The sequence below is a fragment of the Typopeltis vanoorti genome, chromosome 12, assembly GCF_054136105.1.
Source record: "Typopeltis vanoorti isolate ZY-2024b chromosome 12, IOZ_Tvanoo_1.0, whole genome shotgun sequence".
NCBI classification, from domain to species: Eukaryota; Metazoa; Arthropoda; class Arachnida; order Uropygi; family Thelyphonidae; genus Typopeltis; species Typopeltis vanoorti.
The window spans coordinates 138,672,687-138,697,951 of NC_143560.1; the positions used below are offsets into that span (position 1 = coordinate 138,672,687).

At 36.8% G+C, this 25,265-nt stretch overlaps 1 protein-coding gene across 2 annotated transcripts in view; it reads right to left on the reverse strand.

The window, feature by feature from the left end:
* Positions 1-2,798: 2,798 nt before the first annotated feature.
* The window catches only part of LOC150101254 (pancreatic triacylglycerol lipase-like), a 64,192-nt gene continuing 41,725 nt past the window's right edge, over positions 2,799-25,265 (reverse strand). Inside the window, exons 5-8 of one of the 2 annotated variants that reach the window (XM_090401130.1) lie at positions 21,019-21,252; positions 15,484-15,598; positions 6,104-6,280; positions 2,799-3,598 (exon numbers count right to left, since the gene is read on the reverse strand). In XM_090401130.1, the coding sequence (XP_090257256.1) occupies positions 3,343-3,598; positions 6,104-6,280; positions 15,484-15,598; positions 21,019-21,252 (782 nt within the window). In that variant the 3' untranslated portion in view covers positions 2,799-3,342. Of the gene's footprint in view, positions 3,599-3,670; positions 4,203-6,103; positions 6,281-15,483; positions 15,599-21,018; positions 21,253-25,265 lie in introns of those variants that run through there. The other variant, XM_090401131.1, reaches the window with a different exon arrangement.

The following is a 25,265-nucleotide window of genomic DNA, read 5'->3' on the forward strand; positions in this document are numbered from 1 at the left end:
TCGTTATCGTACGCTTGTGAAAAGTATTCCCCGTAGGACAGATGTAATCATTGTACCAAAAGAAAGTCCAAGATCTTATTAAGTGAGCATCTAGGCTGTTTGTTTCTCACACTATAGTGTCCATTGAGTTCTTTTCATGCAGTGTATACATGTATAAAGACTGACAATGCCTGACTTACGTAAGGGTTACGTTTCACAAACTTTACATACACTATCTATCAATAATTGTCCTGACACTTTAGCAATTTAGAGTTGATACCAGTAGGCGAACCCTAGTATCGGGTATTTCCACCTTTGACTTTGATTCACCTGCTACATCCTTTGAGGGAGGCTTTCCATCAATATGCGCCAAATTTCACCACCAGGTGAAATTTGGCGCATATTGATGGAAAGTCTCATCAAAGCAGCACTGAGTGCTGCTCTGGACCTCAATCGTCGCTCCAATTCGTTTCAAAGGTGTTCGACAAGGAGTTTGGACGGGCCAGGGCAATCGTTTAATACCAATCTCTTCATACCATTCCATAATAGCTGCAGCTTTCTGCATACGGGTCCGTTCCATAAAAACTCCACAGTATAGGTGGCACCTAATTATCCAGAATATCAAGGTACTGAGCTGCCTTCATGGAACCACAGACAACGAGTAGTGGCCCCATTCCAAACCAGCTGAATGCACCCACACCATTACTTCTTCACCTCCAAACTTGTTACCAGAGTGTGGTAACAAGCGTTTACCAGGCTACCTCCATACACATCCTGCGATCAGAATGGAAACAGGTGAACCTTGATTCATCGTTTCAGAGTACCTTTTTCCACTGAGCAATTGTCCAGTTCACACGGTCTTTGTACCAGGCCAGAGGAGCTGCCTTTTTCGTTGTGATGTTTGGCTTCTGTGCCGCTTCTCTTCCGCGTAATCCCTGTAAATAAAGTTCTTTTCGTACAGCATTAGTGCTTACCATGGTGTTACTGGCGCTCTGGAACTCATGACGGATGGTCTGTGCCGATTGTAGCCGGTTTTTGTGTGCCACCCGTTTTAACATCCTCCTGTCCCTATCAGGCATTCTCGTCGGCCGCCCTGGGAGTTTTCCTGCAATTGTGATGCCAGAACGTCTCCATATACAGATCACATCGCCAACCGTTGATTTTCGATGCTGCAGTTCAGCGGCAATGCCACGTTTGAGCATGCCATCAATGTGACTGCTCACGATGATACCTCTTTTTATAACATTATAACATTACAACATTACATAAATATAATTTATGTAATGTTATAATGTTGTCCTGAGTTCACGTCGTGTTGCCGTACCACCTGTAGTCAACTGCTACGATGAAATACTGATTCACTATCTGTTTTTATGTTATAAACAAACCTGGAATTTCCATAACTTCAAATAACAGGGGTATCCGTTCAATTATTGGTAGATTATTTATCTCAGTCAAAGTACCCTCCCTCACAGTCAAGCATGTCAGTCACACCCCTAGGCTTATGTACGTGTATGCAATAATGCATTAACATGTTTTAAATTCTATTTAAATGTTTTAAATTTTACTTCCGTTAGTCTTATTTATAGGATGCACATGCAGATTTTATATTTCAGTAGTAATATAATGAATTGCATACAAGTGCTAGTAATAAAGCATAAGTAGCATGAGAAAACATGGGAGAATATTTAGTTTTGTTGTTTAACCAAAATTAAACATTCTTAACCAACTCAACCAAACTGTTGATCAACCTTCCGTATGAAATTATCAAGAGAAGGCTCCAGTGGCGGCCGGTGAAAATTTTAAGTGAGGGTGCTGCATATACAAAATAAAAAAAAAATATTTTTTTTTTTCCTAATCAGTAACCAATTGATTAATAAATAATTTTAAATATTAAAAAATTGCTTTATTAAAAATATTTCACCCTCACCACGAACAAACACCAATAATAAATGTTTCGTATCTCACAGAAATAACGCGCGCAAGCATGCAATACACTTCCCAAACGAGCAATGTCAGAATCACTTGTAACGTGCAATGAGAAGCGCAAACGAATATCGACGAGTCTAGCTGCAATTGGCTGAATGTGATAATTCCGACATTGCGTTAGATCGCAGTGCATTTGTTTCGTAATCTACAGCGTTATTCGAACAATTCCCATCATTAACTATTCAATCACTGTCGAAACATAAGCTGTAACCTTTAACATGTTGTACTGCATTTATATAATGTTGTAAGCACTGTTATTATTTATAAACACAAACAAAATTTATTTTTTTAATTTTTTCCTTGGGGGTGCAGCAGTGTCGTACATAAGCACTGCTTATGTACGAGCCACCACTGGAAAGCTCAATAGCAGCTTCTTTTCTGATATCAGGCAAAAAGTTCCATCTCTTTGTCATTGGACCCTTAAGAACATGAAACATTGGGATTCACTCTCAAATCGCTTTTCCAACATCATATCGACGTTATAAGCCTCTTTAACGGGGATTATCCTGAAATTTTAGTCATGACAAAGGCTAATTTAAGGAATCGTTACCTTCCAGAAATGTTCCATTCTAGGGTTGGTGCGAACAAAGCGGAATCCAAGAGAAATTATGATAATGTTGTATTTAACACATGCTGACTGAAAAATCATCTCTGAAACCATCTAAATATGATCCGAACATTATATGTATTTTGTATAGACAATATTTTTTTTCACGTTACAATAACAACAACATTAACAATTATTTTAATCGGCTTAAAGTTGGGTAAAACCGCCACACAAAATGTTCAAATAACATGACTAACTGTTAATGAAGGACGACTTGGGCGTATCAACGATAATTTCTTTATTGACACTCATTAAATTACACACATCAGCAATTCCTCACATTTTTAAAACCCGAAGACACTCTTTGCATTGTCGTAATTAACAGTAAGGACACTTTTTAAAGAGTGAATCCCTTCACAGTTTTGCAGACAAACCAACTACTCTACCATCTATAACACTTGTCATGCACATTTCCGTTCATGTGTGCATTGAACTAATCCAAATAGTAAGCATTTGTCTCAAAAATATTTTTGTTTTCTCTATTTAGGAAAAATGTTGTCCTTATAAAAGAAAAGAAATCCCTCCTTTTGTTTGATTTCAGCTGGAGAAGTGGAGAACGTGATACTGAAATGTAAATGGTTCTTATCTTGCAGAGCACTGATTGTCAATCAGTCAATCAATCAATTTTTTTTTGTTCTTGGCATTTCTAAAAAAATGTGAAATTTTAATACTTTTAAAGCTCTTATTACGTATTTTTAAGCAAACAACGATTACTCTGTCTTCTTCCATTTATCCATAGCCAGGCTTCATAGGGAAATTCCCTCAAATCATTGTCCGTTTTGGTAATATACAGATTTTTTGTACCTATCCGTCCTGTTCCTGGAATCGACATCGTCCAGTAGAATATTCCAAAGCAACTTGGGCGGCCTCGGCTCCCTTCCTGTGACTGGATCTCCTACAACTCGCCATATAAGACGAGCTAACCGCTGATTGGGTTGCTCCACTTTGCAGTCGCCACGCACGAATGGTAAAATTCTGGGTTCGGAATGTTTGATGACAGTGCCGTGTCCACAGAAAGAAAAACTATCATCAAATAAAACAATAAAACATGATGTTTTTTATAAATTAACCAGAAGATAAATTCAAATATGATTATCAAATTCTATATATTTATTATATTTTTAAGTTTATTACATTTAATATTCTCATATTTCATTCTTTAAAAAAATTAGTTGTACATTTTTCTATTTTATCCATAAACGGCTTAATCGAAAATAAATCCGCTAGCTCCTTTTATTCTGCAAATGGACCAGGGATGTAGTTTAGCCGTAACAAACATTTGGAAATTAGTGGGCTGTCAGTTTCCACCTTAGCCAATCACAAACACATGGCCCAAGGCTATCAGAGATTTTAATTAGCGTCCAGGAAAGAGAGGGGTGCACAGCAGGCCACTGCCTCAACTCATGGTCTCACTGTCCTATTCCTGGAATCAACATCGTCCAGTGGAATATTCCATAACAACTTGGGCAGCCTCAGCTCCCTTCCTGTGACTGGATTTCCAATAACTCGCGACATAAGATGAGCTAACCGCTCAGTAAGTTGCTCCACTTTGCAGTCGCCACGCTTGAATGGTAGCATTCTGGGTTCGAAACGTTTGATGACAGTGCCGTGTCCACAGAAAGAAAAACTATCATCAAATAAAACAATAAAACATGATCATAACTGAGATATAAAATGAGAAATTATTCGTCCTTAAATTAACCAGAAAATAAATTCAAATATGATTATCAAATTCTATATATTTATTAGATTTTTTATTATATTAAATATTCTCATATTTCATTCTTTAAAAAAATTAGTTGTTAATTTTTCTACATAATTTTGATTACGTAGAAAAATGGATTATGCCATTTATCTACATAATAGATGAATAGCATAATCCAAAATAAATCCGCTGTCGCCTCTTATTCTCCAAATGGAGCAGGGAGGTAGTTTAGCCGTAACAAACATTTGGAAATTAGTGGGCGGTCAGTTTCCACCTTACCAATCGCAAACACATGGCCCAAGGCTATCCGTGATTTTAATAAGCATCCTGCTAAGAGAGGATGTATGGCAGGCAACTGCCTTAATCTCATGGTCACTAACACCAAAAATATATATTTTTGTCTAAATAGTATGAGTTCTACGGTCGAATTTCTTTAGTTACGGGATGAAAAAAAAAAACAAAAACGAGCTTCCTGGAATAATAACCCGCTTGACTTTGCCAGAGATCAACTAACTCCATAGATGGTCGATGAAAGGCTTAAAAAGGGTCCTCTGGCCCAATACTGGGCCAGAAAACCCTTTTTGTCACAGCCAGAAAAAAATTGCAAATTTTTTTCTGGCCGTGGCTCGCTTGTATTAAATATAAATTAGCGGCTCGCTAGCCCTTAAACTCCACCTTTTACCAATAGGTCATATTTGACCACCAGAGACCAGCCAACGTATCGTATATAATCCCTAAATGCATAAATGTGGAGTACTTGACATCGCTACACAGCATTAATGCTTTTCGGTGGAAATTTTATTTAATAAATAATTAAATTAAGTATTTAACTGTTTATTCAAGCTCAAGCATTCAACGAATTATGTTTACACTGTAGAACCGTACTTAAGGTTTTCTCAGACTGTAATGCTATGAATGCAAACCCGTCTCCATGCTACGTAGATCCGAGTAATAAAATAATGTTTTTTTTTTATCTCTCTCTTTCTGCAGTATGGACACTAGAAAACAAAAGGCCGGGACTTATCCAGCAATATTCCATTCAGTTATTAATTCAATTAATAAATTTTATCAAGAAAGTTCCAGCAAACAAAATAAGAATAATAATAACATTCAAGTTAGATAGGGCTAAATGGCCTCGCCTACTCCCGTATACGGGAATAAATGGCGTTAGCTGATTTTTTTTTTTTTTAGACAGCATCCAGCTGTTAGAAAAAGGGTAAGTTCTGATACTGAGCTTAAACATTTTCAAAACAAAACAAAACAAAAAATTCCTTTAAAATGATATAAATTACTATTCAATTGCATTTTTTAAAAAGATGCACAACTCGCAGTCAATGATCCTACCAAAATACATTTCTCGAACACAAAACCCGTAAAAAAATTCCGTTGGATTAAATGACAAATCTTGTAAAAAATATATTTCAAGAATTTGTCAGAAATTTTGAATGTACTATTTTGTCAGCTATCAGTAGTATTATTTATTACCTGCTCCAAACTTTCCAAAACTTTGGGCATTTTCAGCATTAGTTGAAAACACCCAATCTGATAAATAAGGCTTTCATTCGGTTCACGATAGAAATTTAATGATGCCAAATTAATGATAAACCTTCGGTGAGCACCAGGACATCGAGTTTGCTCTAAAAGGGCGCGTTCGCACTAACAATGCATGTGTGCCTAATGACGGAGATATCCCAAGATATCTCCGAAGATATCCCAAGTCTGGGCTAAACTGCTTCGGCTGCTTCCTATGGGGAATAAAACGCGTTAGCGGATTTATTATTATTTTTTTATTTTATAAATTCTATAAGCTGATAAATTTTTACCTGTGTCCACTGCAGTCTGTCACCAGGATTTTATCAATTTGCCACTTCTGTATCCCAGTGTAAATCCATCCGCGATATTTTGTGTACGCTATAATGGCGTAGGTCAAATTTCTTAAGTTCGGGTGGGCCACAGCAATGCCTTCAAAGTCGTGGTTATCTGCCACTTCCTTTGATTCACTACAAGGAATTAAAAACAAGTCAGATTATATTTTTTAAATGATTGCTTGAATAACGAAACAAAAACACTTTCAGTTGCAATACCTGTTATCAGAAGAGCGATCAGCATATCTTTAATTTTCTGACCAACTTTGTTACGAAACAAAATAGGTTAAATTCATATGTTTGCAGCAAATGAAAGGAAAACACCGAATTTTGCGTTGTCCTGTGATGGCCCAGTCAGAAAAATAATGTCACGAAAAGGAGGAATGCAAAATATGATTTAAAGTTATATATAATGGTAAACTGTCCATAAATGTCTTTGGAAACAAGAACATATCGAGAACCGTATACTTTCTTGTCTAGCGTTTGGAGACTGAGTAGTCAGTGGTCAGTTCACTCTCCACCAGTAATCAGAGACGGCTGGCCCAAGACTATCACTGATTATAAAGGGTCCCTTATAATAAAAAGTGATAGTCCCTTATAATCACTGATTATAAGTGACTATCACGGATTATAACCTGAATTTCAGCGACAAAAATCCGCTTGTCCGTGCAGAGCTCGACTAACTCGGTAACCGGTCGAAGAAAACCTAAGAAAATGTTCCTCCAGTCGGCGACTAGACTTGAATTTAAGTCTATCCTCGGGAGGTCTAATGCAGAGGATGCAAGCACAACTTCCACTGAGCTAACCAGGCCTTATCATTTTTATATATGTAGCACATGTTTCTCAACGTTTTTTGGATCATGCCTCACCTCAACTTCTCAAAGATTTTGATGCCCCACCCCCTAGCGTAATAGTCAGCCAAGTTCTGAAAAAGTATAATATAAATATGTATAAATATGTACATGTACATTTTAAAATTGCCCCCCCCCAAAAAAAATATTAAAATTTCCCCCCTGTGGGGCGTACGCCTCACGTTGAGAAACACTGATGTAGCGTGAAGGCAGTTTGAGTTAATTACCTTCAGTGTATAGTGGAAGAAAAGCTGCACAAAGAGCATTAGACACACACATGCAAAGAACTGTTTTACTGCAAGCCAGACAGCACCTCTTCAGTGCAGGTGAGAGAATGCCACCCCGTGTACCCTATGGCAAGAAAGATTTCGATTCGAATCCAATCTCGGACAAACAAAGAAACATAGAACATATTCCTTTTAGAAACATGATATGCACTACTTGGAGTCTGAGTGGGCAATTCAATCTCCACCGGAATATCCATGGGCAAGGTGAATCGTGCCATGCAATATGTTCATGTGTTCATAGTCGTGTAAATTGGAGGAATAGCATGATGCTCCCAATTGTGTCCAGTGAAATGGCTAAGAGAAGGGGAACCTGCCGAGTTTGAAAGACGCGTTGTTGTTATAGGACGCCATGATGCAAGCCAATCTGTTCGCCAAATTGTTAACAGATTGGGCCATCCCAGGTCAGCAATCAGTGATACCATACTGATATGGAACTGTAGGGAGTCACTAGCAAGTGTTATCCGTAGGGAACGACCCACCACACTAACCTTGGGGTGTACGAAGGATAATATGCAAAAACATCACTTATCGGCCGAAACGTTGAATGTGGAGTTCAGGGCATCGACTGGAACACGAATTTGAACAAAAACTTCAGAGCAGAGGCTCACAACATGGGTTTCCATGGTAAAACTGCAATATGTAAGTTCCACATTACCCGAACCAACATGCAGCGTCGTCGTAAGTTCGGAAAACTATTATGGAACGATGAATCCTGCTACCCTTAACAGAGCAGATGGACGGGTACGGGTGTGGCAGATGCACGGTGAACGTCTATTACCAGGTTCTGTTCTTCCTGGTTTGGCCTAGGACCTCTGTTTGCGGTGCACTGAGAGTTATATGAACATTCTGGACATTGCAATGCTTCTTAACTTGTGGCGTTTCTACGGAACTGGCTGTTGTGTTTTTCATCAAGATAATGCACCGTGTGATAAGGTTGCTGCTGTAACTATGTGGTTAGTGGACATTAACGTCACCACGTTTGACTGGCCTCAACTTAGCCCTAATCCCAACCCTATTGAACATCAACATTCAACATATTCGTCGCACATTGAGCATACGGGATGAACTGGAACATCGAGTGAGGTCAAGGGACGTCCACTCCACAACAGTTCAGGACCACGTTACATGCCTACAGGTGGAATGGTCCAAAATTCTCATTGATCGCTATGATACGCCTGTGGAAAGTATTTCCCTTAGTATTGCTTCACTCATATCACAGAGAAATACGAGCTCTTACATCTTATTAAGATGGGCGCTGTGGCTCTTTGTTCCCCACACTGTGATGTCTGTTAATTTCTTTCAAAACAGTGCACTTGCCTTATGATCGCAGTTAAGTCGGACATATTTCAACTATTTCTAATCCCCATCTCTTTAACTTATACCACATTTTAAATGAATAAGCAGTAAAAATGCAATAAATAATTAATAGTAAATATTAAAAGCCGAATAGAACTGCAGGGCTATCTGTTTTCTTTCCATTTTTGTTCTTATAAATATAAATGTAGTAATCATTCGTAGTTTTCAATCTTTACAAATAACGAGGATATCATTATTTTAAACATATTCTTATAAACATATTCTTATAAGGTACATGTTTTTAATATGCAATTCGATAATGTAGAGCACAGATGGCGAACCTATGTCAAGCGTGCCAGAGGTGGCACGTCCGAGAATTTTGCTGGCACGTCAGCGATTTACAAGTGCTATCCTTTTATACGCTTATAAATTATTCAGCCTCTTTTTTTATTATTTATAATACGTACAAGTTAAATTTTGTTTTACACGAAAGAAACTAACCAACAAACACAAAGCCTACTGTAAGAACAAGGCCCAGCAGCTGAAAACGAAAGCTGATGTAAAGAACCTCTAGCCATTGGCTGAGGGTGTAAAAATATTTATGTGGCTCTAAAAGTCCAAATATTTTCACATAAAGTTTACCAAGGTCGAGCCCAGTAAGACTTGTAACTTCTAAATAGTTGTATGTTATATGTAAATAATCCCAATGGGAATTTGTATGTCCTCTATGCCAAATAAGGGAATATTCTAGACGGTATGGTATTAAGGCAATACCTTGCCAATAGTAAGAAGTATACTTTTAGATTTTTGTAAATACGTCAAACTTTGTGTGGGTGACCATGGGAAGCTCAAGGTCAGTGCTAGGTAGACTGACAAAAGCTTCAAACGAATGATGGCAGATGTAGGCCATCGAGTACGCTACTCCACGATAAATCATGCCCGTGATCTAAAAGAAAGATGACGAGGAGCTGATCCGCCAGGCAAAGCTGATAGTTGACGACGAATTGACGAGTCTTCGCCTGGAGCTGTTGTCAGAGGGAAGAAATTGCTCCGTTAATCCAATGCGCATGCAAGCATTCCACAAGCCGATAATCTTCGCCCGAAGTGCGGCAGTACAGCGTCCCAAGGAACATCAGTGACCTATCGCCGGCGTAAAGAGGAATTGAAAAACCTGACACGGAACGGAAGTCCAGTTCGAAGCCAAGTACACAGAGGGCAGAAGCTATAAAGTGAGTTGACCCGTTTGTTAAATTTCCTTGAGCCTTTAAGAGAACATTTATTAATGGACTGTAAGTGGAGGCTGATCTAATCTAACAGTTAAAGATTATAAAGTAATCAATTGGCTATCACTTCACTTCATCCCTGAATTAATAAGCTAACATACAGAAAACAGCAACAAAATTCTCACTCTTTCTAACTAAAACTTTCAAAAACTCAATTGTAAAAGAAACTAAGTTTAACTTTTTCAATAAATTTTAATTGCTGCATTAGAGTGACGTGTTTTTAAATTCAAAATATTAATTATTGTTGGAACTAGTGTTTAAAATTGAGAGATTCATGCATTTTTATGTATTAAATTACATACTTTGTATGTATTAATATTGGGCGTGTGTATGTGATAGTATCGTATTTATTCAAATATAATTCTCACTTTTTTTTACCATTATTAAAGCTAAACATTTGTAGCGCGAGATATATGTGGAGATTTTCAGAAATCCAAACAGTGAAATCTTCCTTGCCATTATTCCAAGCAAAAATTGACATTAATTTACAAGACTTCAGATACATAAAGAATAATCCTTCACGAATGACTAATGAGAAGTGAAAGCATACCGCGAAGGAGACAGAAATGGTAGTCTAGTATAGATAGAGCAGCTATGAAGACGTGCATATGATTGGTGTGGTATTAACAAAAGCTCGCATGACTCAGAGATAAAAGAAAGCCGACAATTTTTTAATTGAAATGCTAATTTTCTTGAATAGAATCCCATAACATTTGTAACTGTCATAACAACACTCACTATATATTTCTTAGTTTTAACACATTCACGACGGGATGTCGTTTATCGTTCTGATGGAACCTCATTTCTGGTGGGCTCAACTCACACAAAGTTTCAAACCTTGGTTGATTTCTATTGCTGCTTGTTTGCGTTTGAGCTTGCAGGGGGACTCACACACGCATTATATGGCATATTTCAATTGGTGGTAGAATTTTATTTTATTTGAAGTTTGCATTTGACATTAATAAATAATAGCCTTTGTGATCTGTTATAATGACATCGAGAATTTCAAATGCAATAAAAGAAACACTTATTTCATGTAATTGAAAAATTGGACAATAGTTTTTAGTTAGATACTGTGTTTCGGTGCAACATATGGTTTTGCTCGAGTTTATACAGCATAGCATCTGTGTGAGGGAATATATGATTCATTAGTTAGTGCTGTTTTTATTCCAGCTGTCTCTAATTGCATTATTTGTTGAGAAATATATTACACAGACTGCATAAGCATCTGTATCTTATTCAGGGACACAATAAAATTACTTGTTTTTCTTGCATCTGCAGTATATAATGGCTGTTGGGGAGGGCATGTTGTTACTGTGGGGAGTGAGTTACTATCGTCTTGACATGAACATGTTTAAACATTTTTCATGGGCGAGGTATATGTAAAATTTTTTAATGTATTTTTTCGTAAAGTAAAATCAGGGGTGCGAGTTATACGCGAGTGTAAGTTATATTCGAGTAAATACGGTAAGCATTTCCCCGACAAGTTGACATCCTTCTGTCGCTCCCCCTGCTCATCTATGGTGAGTTAAAATTCATAAATTTTAACTCACCATACCATTTTAATGAACCAATATCATTAAAATTAATTTAATTATATAATAATCTATTTTACACTGAATAATATTATAAATAAAATAAAATATTATTTATAAAATTATAAATAACTAAATTATGTATAAAATATTACATATACAGGTAGTCCTCGACTTACGATGATTCGCACTTACGATGGCCAAAACTTATTATTATTAAAAATTCTCTAATTTAACTTTGCTGCCAGCATATACATGCATATATCCAGAAGCGCGCCAAAGGTATTTGCCGCCCGTGTGCAAACTTTTATCGGCCGTCCGTCTGACATCTAAAAGTAAGGGTTATTAATATTATATTAGTTAAAATGTCGTGTTAAAGTCAATGTTGCCGCCCAGGTGCGGTGCACCCTTTGCACCCGCAGTTTGGCGCGGCCCTGCATATATCACATTGCTTTTGTACGCATCGCAGCGTTGCCATTAGTTGACAAGCAAAGCCTATCACCAATATGCAATAGCCGCTGCTATTATTCACTCACTTCTAAGTTATCACAGCCTTTGGCACGTTAGTTGCTAATCAGCAGTCGAAGTGTTCGTTTCTCTCGTTGCAATATTTGTATCTCGTCGTAAGCCTATCATGTCCAGTAAGAGAAGTAAAACTACTGATGAAAATTCCAACATAAAAAAGAAGGTGAAGAAAGCTTTAAGTTTAGATGTTAAAATGAAGGTCATTAAAGCATATGACAAAGGAAAGAAAGTCGGTGAAATAGCACGATAAGAAAAACGATCGCATTCAACTGTTTCAACAATCATAAAAGATAAATTAAGAATAATGGAGGCAGCTAAAGGGGCAGTTAATATGAAACGTACAATTTTAACAAAAAAAAGAGAAGGGCCAATTCATGAAATGGAGAAACTTTTAATGATAGATGATCAAATCAACAAGAATATTCCTCTCAGTTTGTTCACGATTCAGACAAAATCACACAGCCTGTTTCACAATTTAAGGAAACGACAAGAAGATAAATACGGCGAGCATACATTTAACGCTAATAAAAGTTGGTTTTATCATTTCAAAAGCCGATTTAACTTATATAGCATACGAATAACGAGAGAAGCTGCTAGTTCCGATTTTGAAACTGCCGAAATTTTCAAGAAAAATCTGAAAGAGATGATAAAAGATGAAGGATATTTGCAAGAGCAGATTTTTAACGTAGATGAAACCGGATTGTTCTGGAAAAGAATGCCAGAACGAACTTACATTCACAGAGAAGCTACATCGGCGCCTGGGTTTAAGGCATTTAAAGATTCTTGGAGGAAATGTTGCTGGTTTTAAATTAAAACCATTTCTTGTTTACCGTTCATAAAACCCCAGAGCTTTGAAAAAACATTGACAAGAATAAATTGCCGGTGTACTACAGGAGGCTTGGATGAAAATTGTTTTGTCCGAAGACTGGTTCTTAAATTGTTTTATTTCAGAAGTACGTGCCTACTGTCTTGAAATAAACATTCCTTTTAAAATTCTATTGCTACTTGATAATGCTGCAGGACACCCTCTTCACATCGGCGATTTGAATGATAATATAAATGCGATGTATGTACCACGCAGAACAACAGCTGGGATTCAACTATGGATCAAAGGTTCGATTGCTATATTCAAAACATTATCTGAAAACTGCATTTTCAGATGTAGTTTTCAATAACATCGTTGTCCATTGCAATAACAGCAATGGACAACAATGGTATAACATTACGCGATTTTTGGAAAAATTACAATATTAACCAACGTATCTAGAACATTGAAACTTCATGGAAGGAAGTATCGGAACAATGGATCCAAGGGTTTTGGAAGAAGTTACCACCGCAGGAGACACTCGAAGAGTACAATGAGCATAGTATGTTAGAACAAATTGGTGAAGAAATCATTGCAATTGCAAGAAAACTGGATCTGGAAATCAATTTACTGATACAGAAGAATTAGCAGATCATGAAGAAGGTGTGAACTGACTGATCAAGACTTGATTTTCTAAGACGAAAGAGTTGTAGAAGAAGAAAGGAATAATGAGGAAGATGAAGAAGAGAAATTGTTAAAAAATTTTACTGTAAAAGGATGAGCTGAAATATTTTCTAAATTAAATCAAGGACTTCAGCTACTCGAAAATATGGATCAAGACATTGATCGCTTCGCCAAATTCGAGAAGCAGTCAGATGTTATCACGAATTATATGAAGGAAAAAGTCCAAAAAACAACATTTACCAATTTTCTGATTAAAAAAGCTACTCCCGATCGTAAGAAATAAGCATATCGTCCAAATAAGTGACAGTTACTCACCTGCTTAATTAAAGACACCGTTAATAAGTTTTTTGTTTATGTTTATGTTAAATAATATTTAAAGGAATTTCAAATTAAAGTAAGTGCACCATTTTTGATATGTGTTTATGTATTTTTTTTCTTACATTTTTCTTTCTTAATTTTGTATTTATGTATTTGTATGTGCTAATAAATAATTAATAAATGTTTATGTAAGTTTATACATTTTTAACCGTTTTACGTTAAATAGAAACCTACTTTATGAAAATATTATAACAGAAATAAAAAAAAATCAAGACTTAAAAAAAGTCCTCGACTTACGTCAGATTCGACTTACGACGGAGACTTTGGAACGGAACCCCGTCGTAAGTTGAGGACTACCTGTATATATATATATATATATATATATTGTGAAATAGAGTTGTATGACTTAAACCGAGAGTTAGGTAAAAAAAATGGGGGGGTTAATAGTAAAACACGACTAGTTTCGGCTTATAACAGCCTTCATCAGGTGACATTATAAAAGAAAAGAAAAAACACTAAACACTGAAGGTTAAAAAAACTATGAACAACTTAGAGAGTCTCTATACATAATCAGCATGAAAACGTTGTAGTTGTATTTGAAGCTGTTCTTTCGTTTGTTGCATTGTTGGGAGAGTGCGTGCTTGCAGTATCACGTGAACGCCAGTACATGATTACAGCTGAATGACTATCTGGGAGGTTGGAGCTCAAGTTATTATTTAGATGTTCAGGGTTGAGGATGATTTCCCTAGATTCATCGATTTTTCTCTCTAACTCATCACGGCAACGAAAGATGTTGGTAGATTTGTCTCAGCGGACTGTATGACTTGGGTTTTCATCATTACTATCAGCCGAGAAAAGGAAATGACTTGATAAGGCACTGGCTCGCTGTCTCTCATGTGTTCCTCCATACGTAATTCAATAGATTTGTCCGTCTGGCCAAAATAAGGAATATCACAATCACACCATATTTTGTACACACCAGGATATTTAAGATGATGATGACAAGGTTTTGGTTGACTTATTACGGAGCGGATTTTTGGAAGTGGAGTGAACAAAGTTCTGATATTGTATTTTCTTAGAACCTTGGCTAATTATTGTGAAACTGAACTTATGTAAGGATAGATATATTGCCTTTGAATGTATTTATTTCTTCTATGTGATGAGTAGGAAAGTAGTTTTGAGATAGTTTATTTCTATCTCAAAAAAAAATATATATATATAAAAAAAAAATATATATATATATATATATATAATATTATATATATATATATATAATATTATAAATAAATAATTAATTAATCTTCTATTACGTTTTCCTCAATTAAAAACTGCCCAGCACGTCAGCAACTTGATTTGCAAATTTTGGCACGCACTGGCACGTCAGCAACTCGATTTGTGAACTTTTTGTACGCACACATAAAAAGGTTCGCCACCACTGATGTAGAGGTAGTGTAACAACTTTAAATATATTTACTCTCTGACTGCTAACTAATCCGTATACTTGTAGATGTACTAAATCATGATTTTTAATACGACAGTTGTTTTGGTGGTTAAACAATCTTCTCAAAAAAAAAAAAGGTTAATTCCTTGAACAGTATGATGGAAATAAAAAGCAAAAATTATCTTTTTAATTATCTTGATTTAATTACCATTTATTCAGAAAATCGGATCGTAAAACGGAATTGCTCGCCTTACAAAAATTTCTGTTATGCTCTTCAAATTAGCAAGTATAGAGGAATTAATTTATAGCTCACCTCGTGATGGTGAAGGTCTCGTTACTGCCTGCATCGGCCACCAAAGTAATCTCCAGCTTACCCCAGGTAATGCCTTGACCTTTTGTGCTGGCAATAAAGATCCGGAACTGGTTCGCTAAAGAGAGAAACAACCATGAAATTACTGTAGATTCATTAACGTGGTCGTACTACAGCAAAAACCAATGTCTGTTTTTTCCCCCCCCCGCTCTCTCTCTCTCTCTCTCTCTCTCTCTCTCTCTCAAAATGAGGGAATGAAACGATAGTTGTGGTCACTGTAGGAACATCGACATTCGTTCACGCGGAATAAAGATACACACAGAGTTGGGGTAATAGAAGGGGATGCTACGTCCCTGAAAGTAAGTGCAATTATGTTGTGCCTTCATCTTGCATGATATGAAAAGGATGCTTTCGATTTAAATAATTATCATAATTAAATCATGAATAGTTATACCCGTCTTGCCATATAGCGTTGCTTAATTTATCCTAAAATTAGCATTTTAATGTATTGTTGTGTTTAGTGTTGGCCTAATTTGTAGAGTGGATAACACATCTTCTTTCCAGCCAACATGACGTAGATTCGAATCACTCAGAGTAAGTGGATGTTAGTGATTTGGTGGGAGATAAATTTCATCGTCTTGAGCAACATTGACACCACCACTCTGCATATTGACAGAAAACGTTCCGTGTTTTTTTGCCTGGGGGGGGGGGCAGAGTTGCCTGATTATCTAACGCTCACCCCACTTTACTAGCTAATACATTTACTAATACATTAGTATACCAAAATATACAGTTAAAAAAGTCGAAATAGAAAAACGTTATCGGAGACCTGGATAGAACATAATTTCGCCATATTAAATTCCTCAGGAATATAGAGTATGCTATCGAAGTAACCGTCTAAACCTAACATTAGATGAATCAATCTCATCTCACTAAATATTAGAATTTATTGACGCATTCTAGGAATGCACTCATTACAAACAGCATTGGAAACTAGGAATGCAAACAGCTGAAGAAGATTCCTGCCATGAGAGAGGGACTGAAATATTCGAAATTTATCCTTATCTGCTCATAATCTGCCTAATGTTATCTTATCTGAATCTAGAATTCGATCGCTTTCATGAATTCGTCGCATGCCAGCTCCCTGAAGAGTTGATTTGATTCTTGTGAGATGCAAGGAATTGTTTTACTTCTATTTAAGTCAAATGATGTTAACCGCTCTTAAGCTAAACGGAAAAGGACTTTTCTTCTTAATAACTTTTCTTTTTTTCTTGCCTAGCAAATATGTCTAAAAACAAGTGCAATCCTAACAGAAATTTGAAAAGAGGCGTGTAAGAGATGGATCCTCTGTGTGATTCTACGAGATCAAAGAATACGAAGAATATTTTCTGAATTTATAAAGACGGACTGAACCGATTTTATCGGATTATTGTAAGCTTTAATCGTTTACATTCCTCAAGAATTGTGAAAACTTTTTTCCGCGTTTCAAAAGTTTCTGTGTTTGCGCCTTTCGTCTGCTTCTCTGTTTCGTGTATGTTGTCAGTTCACTAATCCCCATCCCCAATTGCACGCACACACAGTTGGCGGCTAGACGAAAGTTAACAATACTGATTTAAAACTAGAGCAGACTGAATTAATTTTAGAAGACACAGTGTCTATCTTCCATAAGTATTAGCCCTGAACAGAGAGAGAAACAGACTATCGTGCATGAGTCTTTCGCATGACCTTTCGGCGGAAAAGTTATATTTCTTGGACAGTTTTGAGTAGTTGCCGACCGTGGTTCGGTTAAGCTTCTCTATAACTTAATTATATCCAGAGGTCTTATCATCACTGTTCAGAGATGTAATTGCTGACTTTGCATCATAGACACTGCAGAATTTGCTTCAAAAATAAGCTTTATTATTGAGTACGCAAGTGCGATAATTACTTCGCAGAAAACATCAGTCGAAGGATTCATTTAAGTCGTTATTTTCATGAGAAAATCAAGTGCAACAAATAATAGAACGTCAGAGACTGAGCCTCATTGTCCTCTGACTGCATAACAGACTGAGTTTGTTTCAAAACTTGCGCATTTTGCAAATTTGATGCGACAAAGCATTCGACAAGAGCATTGGATACCTAATTTCGTAAAGTAGAATTCACACACAACACAGATGTAGAAAAGGAAAAAAAAGCGATTGATGTGAGTATAATGAACTTCCCTTCCCTTTAACAGGAATATTGCGGATTATGTATTCAGAATTTAGCGATCACAGTTTGTTTGTATTCGATCGTTAATTGTGAATTTCCAAAACACAATAAATTCTGTAATTTAGGATATTTCCGGAAATGAAAGAAGGAAACTTCTGTGACATAGTCGATATCATACATGTCTCATTGAGAAATCCTAGAATTCAAATCGTTCGTGAATAAAACACACAAAAAACTTTTTTTTTTAAGCGAAGCTATCTTAGATAGTCTCAGATTATGATGACCGTAAGATTTTATTTTGGAAACACGGAATTTGCTTCCAGCATCTTAAAGATCGCATTATCTCCTTAAGATTTCAATTATTAGCAATTTTTTCTTGGTAATAATGGATCGAATATCTTTTCAAAAATATTTTTAAATTCATGCTATTTATTTGTAATTCATCAAAAGGATGTCCGAAAATAGATTAATAAGCGGGAAACAGAATTATGTTGCGTTTGACTCGGTATGCGCATCAGAAAAAGAGCCATTACGGCCTTCAAAAGAAAATGAAAATTTTCTTGATCACAGGAAAATGATGTCGTGTGCTCATTCCAGCATGCTTCACTTTCTATTGCCTTTTGTGTGCATCAGTTCCAAATACAGTTTGCATGTGTCATATATTTTAATGCAAATTAGAAATCAGCTTGATTTTCTAAATAATCAGTATTTATCTCTGCAGGAGCATCTTAATTTTTTTTATTCATTAAGATCCTCATTAATGAAGCTTTGGTCACATGAAACGAGGAGCCTTCCTTATTCATGAAACTTGCCATATTGCTCACCAACAGGCCATGTTCGGAGTGTCACATTTCACACCGAACATTGCCTGTTGGTTGTCCATCAGTGCACAACCAAAAGGCTCTTTGACTGCATTACTGATTTTCTTAGTCAAAGAGCAAGTCATTGCAGTCTCAATATTTCAGAAATTTTAAACATGATTTTTCAAGCTTTATTGGCTTTACTGGTTGCCATATTAATTTAACAATTCTGTAAGGCATTCGGGAAGTTTTAATTTTATTTTAAATTAAACCAAATTTTTGATATCAGAATTCAAGAGGGAAACTTTTTCATATTGAACCATTTATGAGGTCTTTCGGGACGGATATGGCTGGATGAGAACATTTCTTTCTTTCCCTCAGCATAATAACAGGATCGTCGCATACGAATGGCGAATGCTGGTAAATTCTCTTCAAAAATAACAGAGTTGTCATCTAACTGTGACTTAACGCAACGTATTGTAATGGCAGTGCTTATTAATAGGTCCAACTGGTTGTAGACAGCAAAATAATCAATGGGGTTTTGCTGCAGAGTTAATTTCGCGCAAGATATCAAAATAGCATTTTATACTGCTTTTGAAGAGTTGAAATACAACAACTATGTTGATCTACTTTCCGTGTTCTGCCAGATACGAACTAATTATTTTTTTCTGACGGTCCAGAACATATTTCAAAGGGTAAGGTAACTGATACCAGCTGTCTCTTGAACTTTGATAATCGGAATGACAGATTAGTTATATGGCTAATCTTATTATACGAACTTTAGAAGACCATTTTAGACATTGAACTTTGATTCGATTTAGCAGAAATGTTAAACGATTTGCCTATTACACTTGTGCATATTTATATAAACAAGTGTATGAGCAATCGTTTTCAAGCAGGAATACAGTATCAGTATCTGAACTATATCAATAGTTTACAACCATTTCGGAAGTGAGTGGTTCAAAATTTCCCTTATTGCTAAAAGTAGTGATACATAAGCAGGACTTTTCAGCGTTGCTTGGTCATTTACCAACTTCTTTTTGCTTCATCACTAAAAGCGCCAAAGAGCAAGCACAGTTTCAACACGGTCACATTTTGACCTTTTTCCCTTCAAACTTTCGTTTGAAGGGAAAAAGGTCAAAATGATTTGCCCATAGATCTTGTTATTCCCAATTGCGCATCACTGACCATGATTACTTAAAGATGTATTTTTCATTCCAGTGGCCTGGATTCTTAATTAGTTGTTTGAAATTATGAAACAACTGGGGCTACGAAGCCAAAGCCAGAGTATTTATTCCTGTTAATCGAGTGTGTTCTTCTGGCCATTTTGCATGCATTTTTCAGATGAAAAATCATAGTCGAGGAAAAAGTCTGCCGCTTCTATCTGAGGCCGACGAAATAACCTTCAGTTATCCAAGTCGTCAAAAAGGGTTATTCGCATCCTACATGTGATTTGAACCAAGTCTTCGAAATCGATACGAACTGAACTGCGGAGGCTTCTTTAATTAATGTGTTGTTGAACTGATGTTTTACACCTTTCAGTTTATAATGTCGTGAAGCTTGTCACAGAAAGAGCAACTCCAGTGTTAAGTGTTTCGATCTAAGAGACACAGGCGTAGTCAGGTGAGAGTGATGACGTCATTGACAAACGTATCTTGAGTAGAATACAAGAAAAATAACTAGGTCACCAGAGCCACCTGTGAGACAATGTGTCGAAATACTGCAATATGCACCTTTTCATAACTCACTCAGTAAATGAAAGCTGAATATTGCTACTGAACTCTGTCTTTCAATCATGTGAATTTCGATTAACATGATTTGATACACTGAGTTACACATGGCCATGCTGTAGCCATGTGTAATTCTGTGTATTCGTCACTCCGCAAGAGTTAGTCTATTGGTGTTTATAAACCGTTCAGCAGATCAGTTAAAGTACAGAAAAAGGATGGTACAGAAAAGCATCGAGAGAGAGAGAGAGAGAGAGATCAGTGTGAAGAAACACATAAAAAAAACATTGAATTATCAAACCTCCTTTCGGGCAGACATATCAGCGCTATTAAAATATTGCATGAGATTGTCCTGTCAATCTAATTTAATCTGCTGTATTATAATTGCAAGAAACCTCCCGTATCTCCTAAAGTAAATTCCTTTCGTCATGCAAAAGGAATTCTCCGTGCAGCTGACCACCGTCGCTTGATCATGTGCGTCCACTTATCCCAAGGAAGTGATGGAATCCTCCATGTGATGTTGCTAATATTTAATTCGAATCCTACAGTGTATGAATGCGATCTTCTCTGGCCAGTTGAATTGCAGATTCAAACCCCACAGCGCACGTGCATGAGATCACTCAGGAAGACGTCTGTTACGGAGAAACACCCGCGTTGTGTAATTCCGTGTATTTACATAAATTCAATGTCCTAATCGTTCCTGGTATTAGTCCACCGGCTCTCTCACTCTCTCTCTCTCTCTCTCGCTCTCTTATTAAAGATTGACTTAGAAGGTTAAAGAAAAATTAAAGATTAAAGATTAACTTATGCAAATATATTACCACAGAAAGGTTCTTTCTGTCTGGTCATCAGGACCATTTTCCCTCGAGCTGGAGACTTGTCTGCATAATACCCCATGTTGCCACACCGATCCGGAAGGCAATCAAAGCATTTTCCCATGAGGAAGTTATCGTAGCTATCGCACGGAAATGCTGGAAATTTACAGGTGGGGAAGATGGAGTCGATGAAATACCTGAAAGCTCTCCTGTGGTTGCATAAACTCTGCCAGTTTCCATCTGCAACGAAAAATTAGAAACTCGATTAAGACAACTTGAGATGAACACAGTTGTTATTAAAGAGAAGGAATTACATTTGTCAGAAATAATTTTCGAGGAAAACTGTGCGCTCGTTGACTGTTCAACTTTTCTGCCTCGTTAACTGCCACAGGTTTCCTCCCGCTTAGAGCGAAATTCCTACATCGAAACGTGTTTAGCTTGTTCTACGCTGTGGCCATAATAATTACGAAATTCAGACTGTTAACTATCAGTACGGCTTTTGGCAAGATATCAAATATTTAAAGTTAAAATTTCCTAACTGGGATTAATTTCTCAAAGACAATGAGCGCACGCGCACATACTCACACTCAAACAATTGCCAAATTATTGTTGCACAGAAATGGAGTCGTATAGCTCAACTTCCAACCGTATCGTACCTCGTAGCAGGAGGTAAGATCCGGTAGGAAGCGCACACGAAGAAGAAATATATAATGATATTTGGAGGTGTTCTCAGAAATTACCAACCGTTATATGGAGCGTGTATTGTATATTTGAGTAAAAAATGAATTTTCTAAACAGGATATTTATTTATTGGATAGTGTTGGAATATTTTAGGAAATCTGCAACGTTGCCATAAGCGTATAGCGAGACGCATTTTGAAGAATACAGAACAGGAATTTTTCTCCCAACGAGATTCATTTATTGGCACCGTCCTCGAACATTATAGACGATGCTTCACAAGTAATGGATTTTGGTAGAGGTCATCTGTATCACGGTATGAAATATTTGCAGTCGTTTTTTGTATCGTTTTCCTGATGCCATTAGTGGTAGAAAATCATTGGACTGGAAGTTTTGTGGGTTATTATTTTGGCAGAATTATGACCTGTTGTTTAGTACATACGGAATAAATATTCTGAACTTATTTCACTATTATCATTTCTCACATCTTACTTTTATAAGAGTCGATTCAACCACCAGATATTGAAATGAAGGAAGGGCGAAGGTGTTTAAGCAGCGTTTCGTTCAGACGTAACTTCAGTTCATGTGATGTGGTTTGATTTATGTGCGAAGTTGGAATGCTTCTGTAAGGTCTGCCCGGATGCATAATGAGTCGCTCTTGTCAAGCACATGTAGACCTCTTACAATACATAATCACTGATTATTATTTGTGGAGTGCAGTCATTCAGGTCTTAACATAAATAGGCAATAAAGCAATGAACCGTAAGAGACTGTATCCCTACCTGTGGTTCTTTCCTGTTTCAAAAGTCGGAGTATTTTTTAAAATTTTACTGCTGCTCCAATTCTCTTAATTTCTTTATTTTATGACGATCTTATTCCAAAAAACAGTTGTCGGAAAACTGTATCACATCTTACAACCGCAGTTCAACAAACGATCTGGTAACCTACCTGGAAATCCTGCTGTTAAACACGAAGCATAGCTCTTTTTCAAATCACTTTGGGTCCAGTAAGCAAGATGGAAATGAATCCTGGCAACACACCAACACACATAAAAAACTCAGCCCACTTCAAAGCCAGTATAGAAAACCTTACACTGCAACATAATGACATAATGGTCAGTTTTGACGTCTCCTCCCTATTCACGAATGTACCCCTCAAAGAAACCCTAGAGCTAATCCAAGCTAAATTTCCTTCCGATATCTCAGCCCTATTTCAGTTTACAATGAACTCAGGCTATTTCGTTTGGCAGGAAAAATTCTACAAACAGATAGAGGGGCCAGTCATGGGTTCACCGCTTTCCCTACCCTTGGCCAACTTCTTTATGGAGACTTTTGAAGAGAAAGCCATAAACTCAGCCCCACAAAAACCTACCATATGGCTTCGCTACGTTGATGATGTGTTTGCTATTTGGCCACATGGCCCGGATTCACTCCTCTCCTTCCTAACACACTTAAACAACCAACACCCTAGAATCAAGTTCACCCTGGAAAAAGAGGAATACAATAACCTCCCCTTCCTAGACACACTAGTCACCCGCCAACCTGATGGAACCTTGGTTTTCTCAGTTTATAGAAAACCCACCCATACAGGCAGATACATTCACCAACAATCCCATCACCCCCCCCCCCCTCACAACAATGTGGAGTTATTAAGACACTATTCAACAGGGCAAAAATAATCTATTCAAATGATCAAGCCCTAACCACTGAACTAAATCATATCCGTGACACTTTCTCAGCCAATGGCTACCCCCCCCCCAAAAAAAAATCCAGAAAATACTGAACCCAGTTACCCACCACCCACCACCCCTTCCCCTTCACAAAAAAGATTACTCTAAATCTATCACCACTCCCTACATCCGAGGCACCTCGGAAAAAATCAACAAAATCTTAAGAAAACATGACTTAACCACTTGTTACAGACCACATAGAAAATTAGCATCCCTTATCCGCTCCACTAAAGACTAACCACTTCCCCTAGACCTACCTGGTGTATACCAGGTCCCTTGTAGCTGTAAATTGTCTTACTTTGGCCAAACAGGCAGGACAGCAAATATCAGAATCTCAGAACACAAGGATTACATCCGATTTCACCAGTACAGCCACTCTGGGCTTGCAGACCACGCTCTAGATACTCGCCACAGAATAAGATGGAAGAAAGCCACAGTCATACACCGCAGCAAGTTCAAGTATGAAAGACTATTCATGGAATCAGCCTCAGCCCTTAGGAACATGCCAAACCTCAACAAATTTGGATGCATGACACTGCCCCAAATTTGGGAAACATTTATCAGAACTTCAGCCCAAAGGCCAAGAACCACCAATATAGCCCGCCAGGGGGCACCATCAGGACTTTAGAAAAACGTTAGCTTCCTAGCTTCAGTTCTCATTTGCTGTTATGTAGTACTTGTGTGAACGTGTCTTTGTATTAAGTTCCCAAGAAGATGGCAATGTGACGTTTGCCGAAATATCGGAAAGTACATTTTAAAGTTTATTTAATTTATATTTCTAGTATACGCTGTCAATTCCTTAAATATTAGTTATCATCTTTTTTATTTTGTGTATAGTCAGCAGTGCTTTTATTTTGCAGAAAGATTTTAAAAGCCTGCTTTTTCCCTTTCGATTAATTCCTTTAAGTCATCATTCCAAGTTCTGAGCCATTTTTTGTTTTTCCTTGATTTGTATCCTAAACTTTCTTCTGCTGCTTTTAGTATGGTTTCCTTTATATTTTTCCAGTCAATTTTAATATTGTTCGTGGTTGGTTTTTTATTTTTCTCTTGTTCTGCTTTTATATAAGTTCCTGATACTCTCCTGTTCTAGGAAGTGAATTTTAAATTGTTTATTAGATTGGTTATAAATATATTGGATATAAATGTTGGATTGGTTCGTTATCCTTTTTTTTTTCTTTTGAAGTATGCGGTTCTTTTCATGAATTCAAATCTGCTTTCAACTAACATATGATCACAATCAATTTCGCTCCCTCTAAAAACTATTGTATCTATGTATCTTGTATCCACTAAATATTATAATTAATTTGTTGTTAATAATAATGTAGTCTATTATTGATTTAGTTCCTCTTGCTTCCCATGTGTACTTACGTATATTTGTGCCTGAAGAAAGTATTGCTGATTTTTAGATTGTTAAATATGCAGAAGTCCCTTAATAAAATTCCATTGTTATTGATTACTGATTTTCCCTCTGATCCAATGCATCCTGTTATTGGGTTATTTCCCACTCTAGCGTTGAAGTCTCCCATCAAGATTGTTGCTTCATTTTTATTTGTTTCATCAATACATTCCTGAAGTTTTTCCTAAAATTCTTCTGTTTCTTCCTCTTTTCCATCTACTGGTGCATAAATTCGGAAAATATTGAATGTTTGATTCATAAGTTCATTCTAACTTTGATTATTCTTTCTAATACCCAAATATAATCTAAAATGTTGTTTTTCCATTTTCTATTAATCCAAATTGCAACCCCAGATGAAGTTCATTTGTCTTCTGGAACTCTCCAGAGGAGATCATGACATAATCTTCAAGAATTTGTGATCCCTTCATTTTCTTTATTGGCTCAGTTATT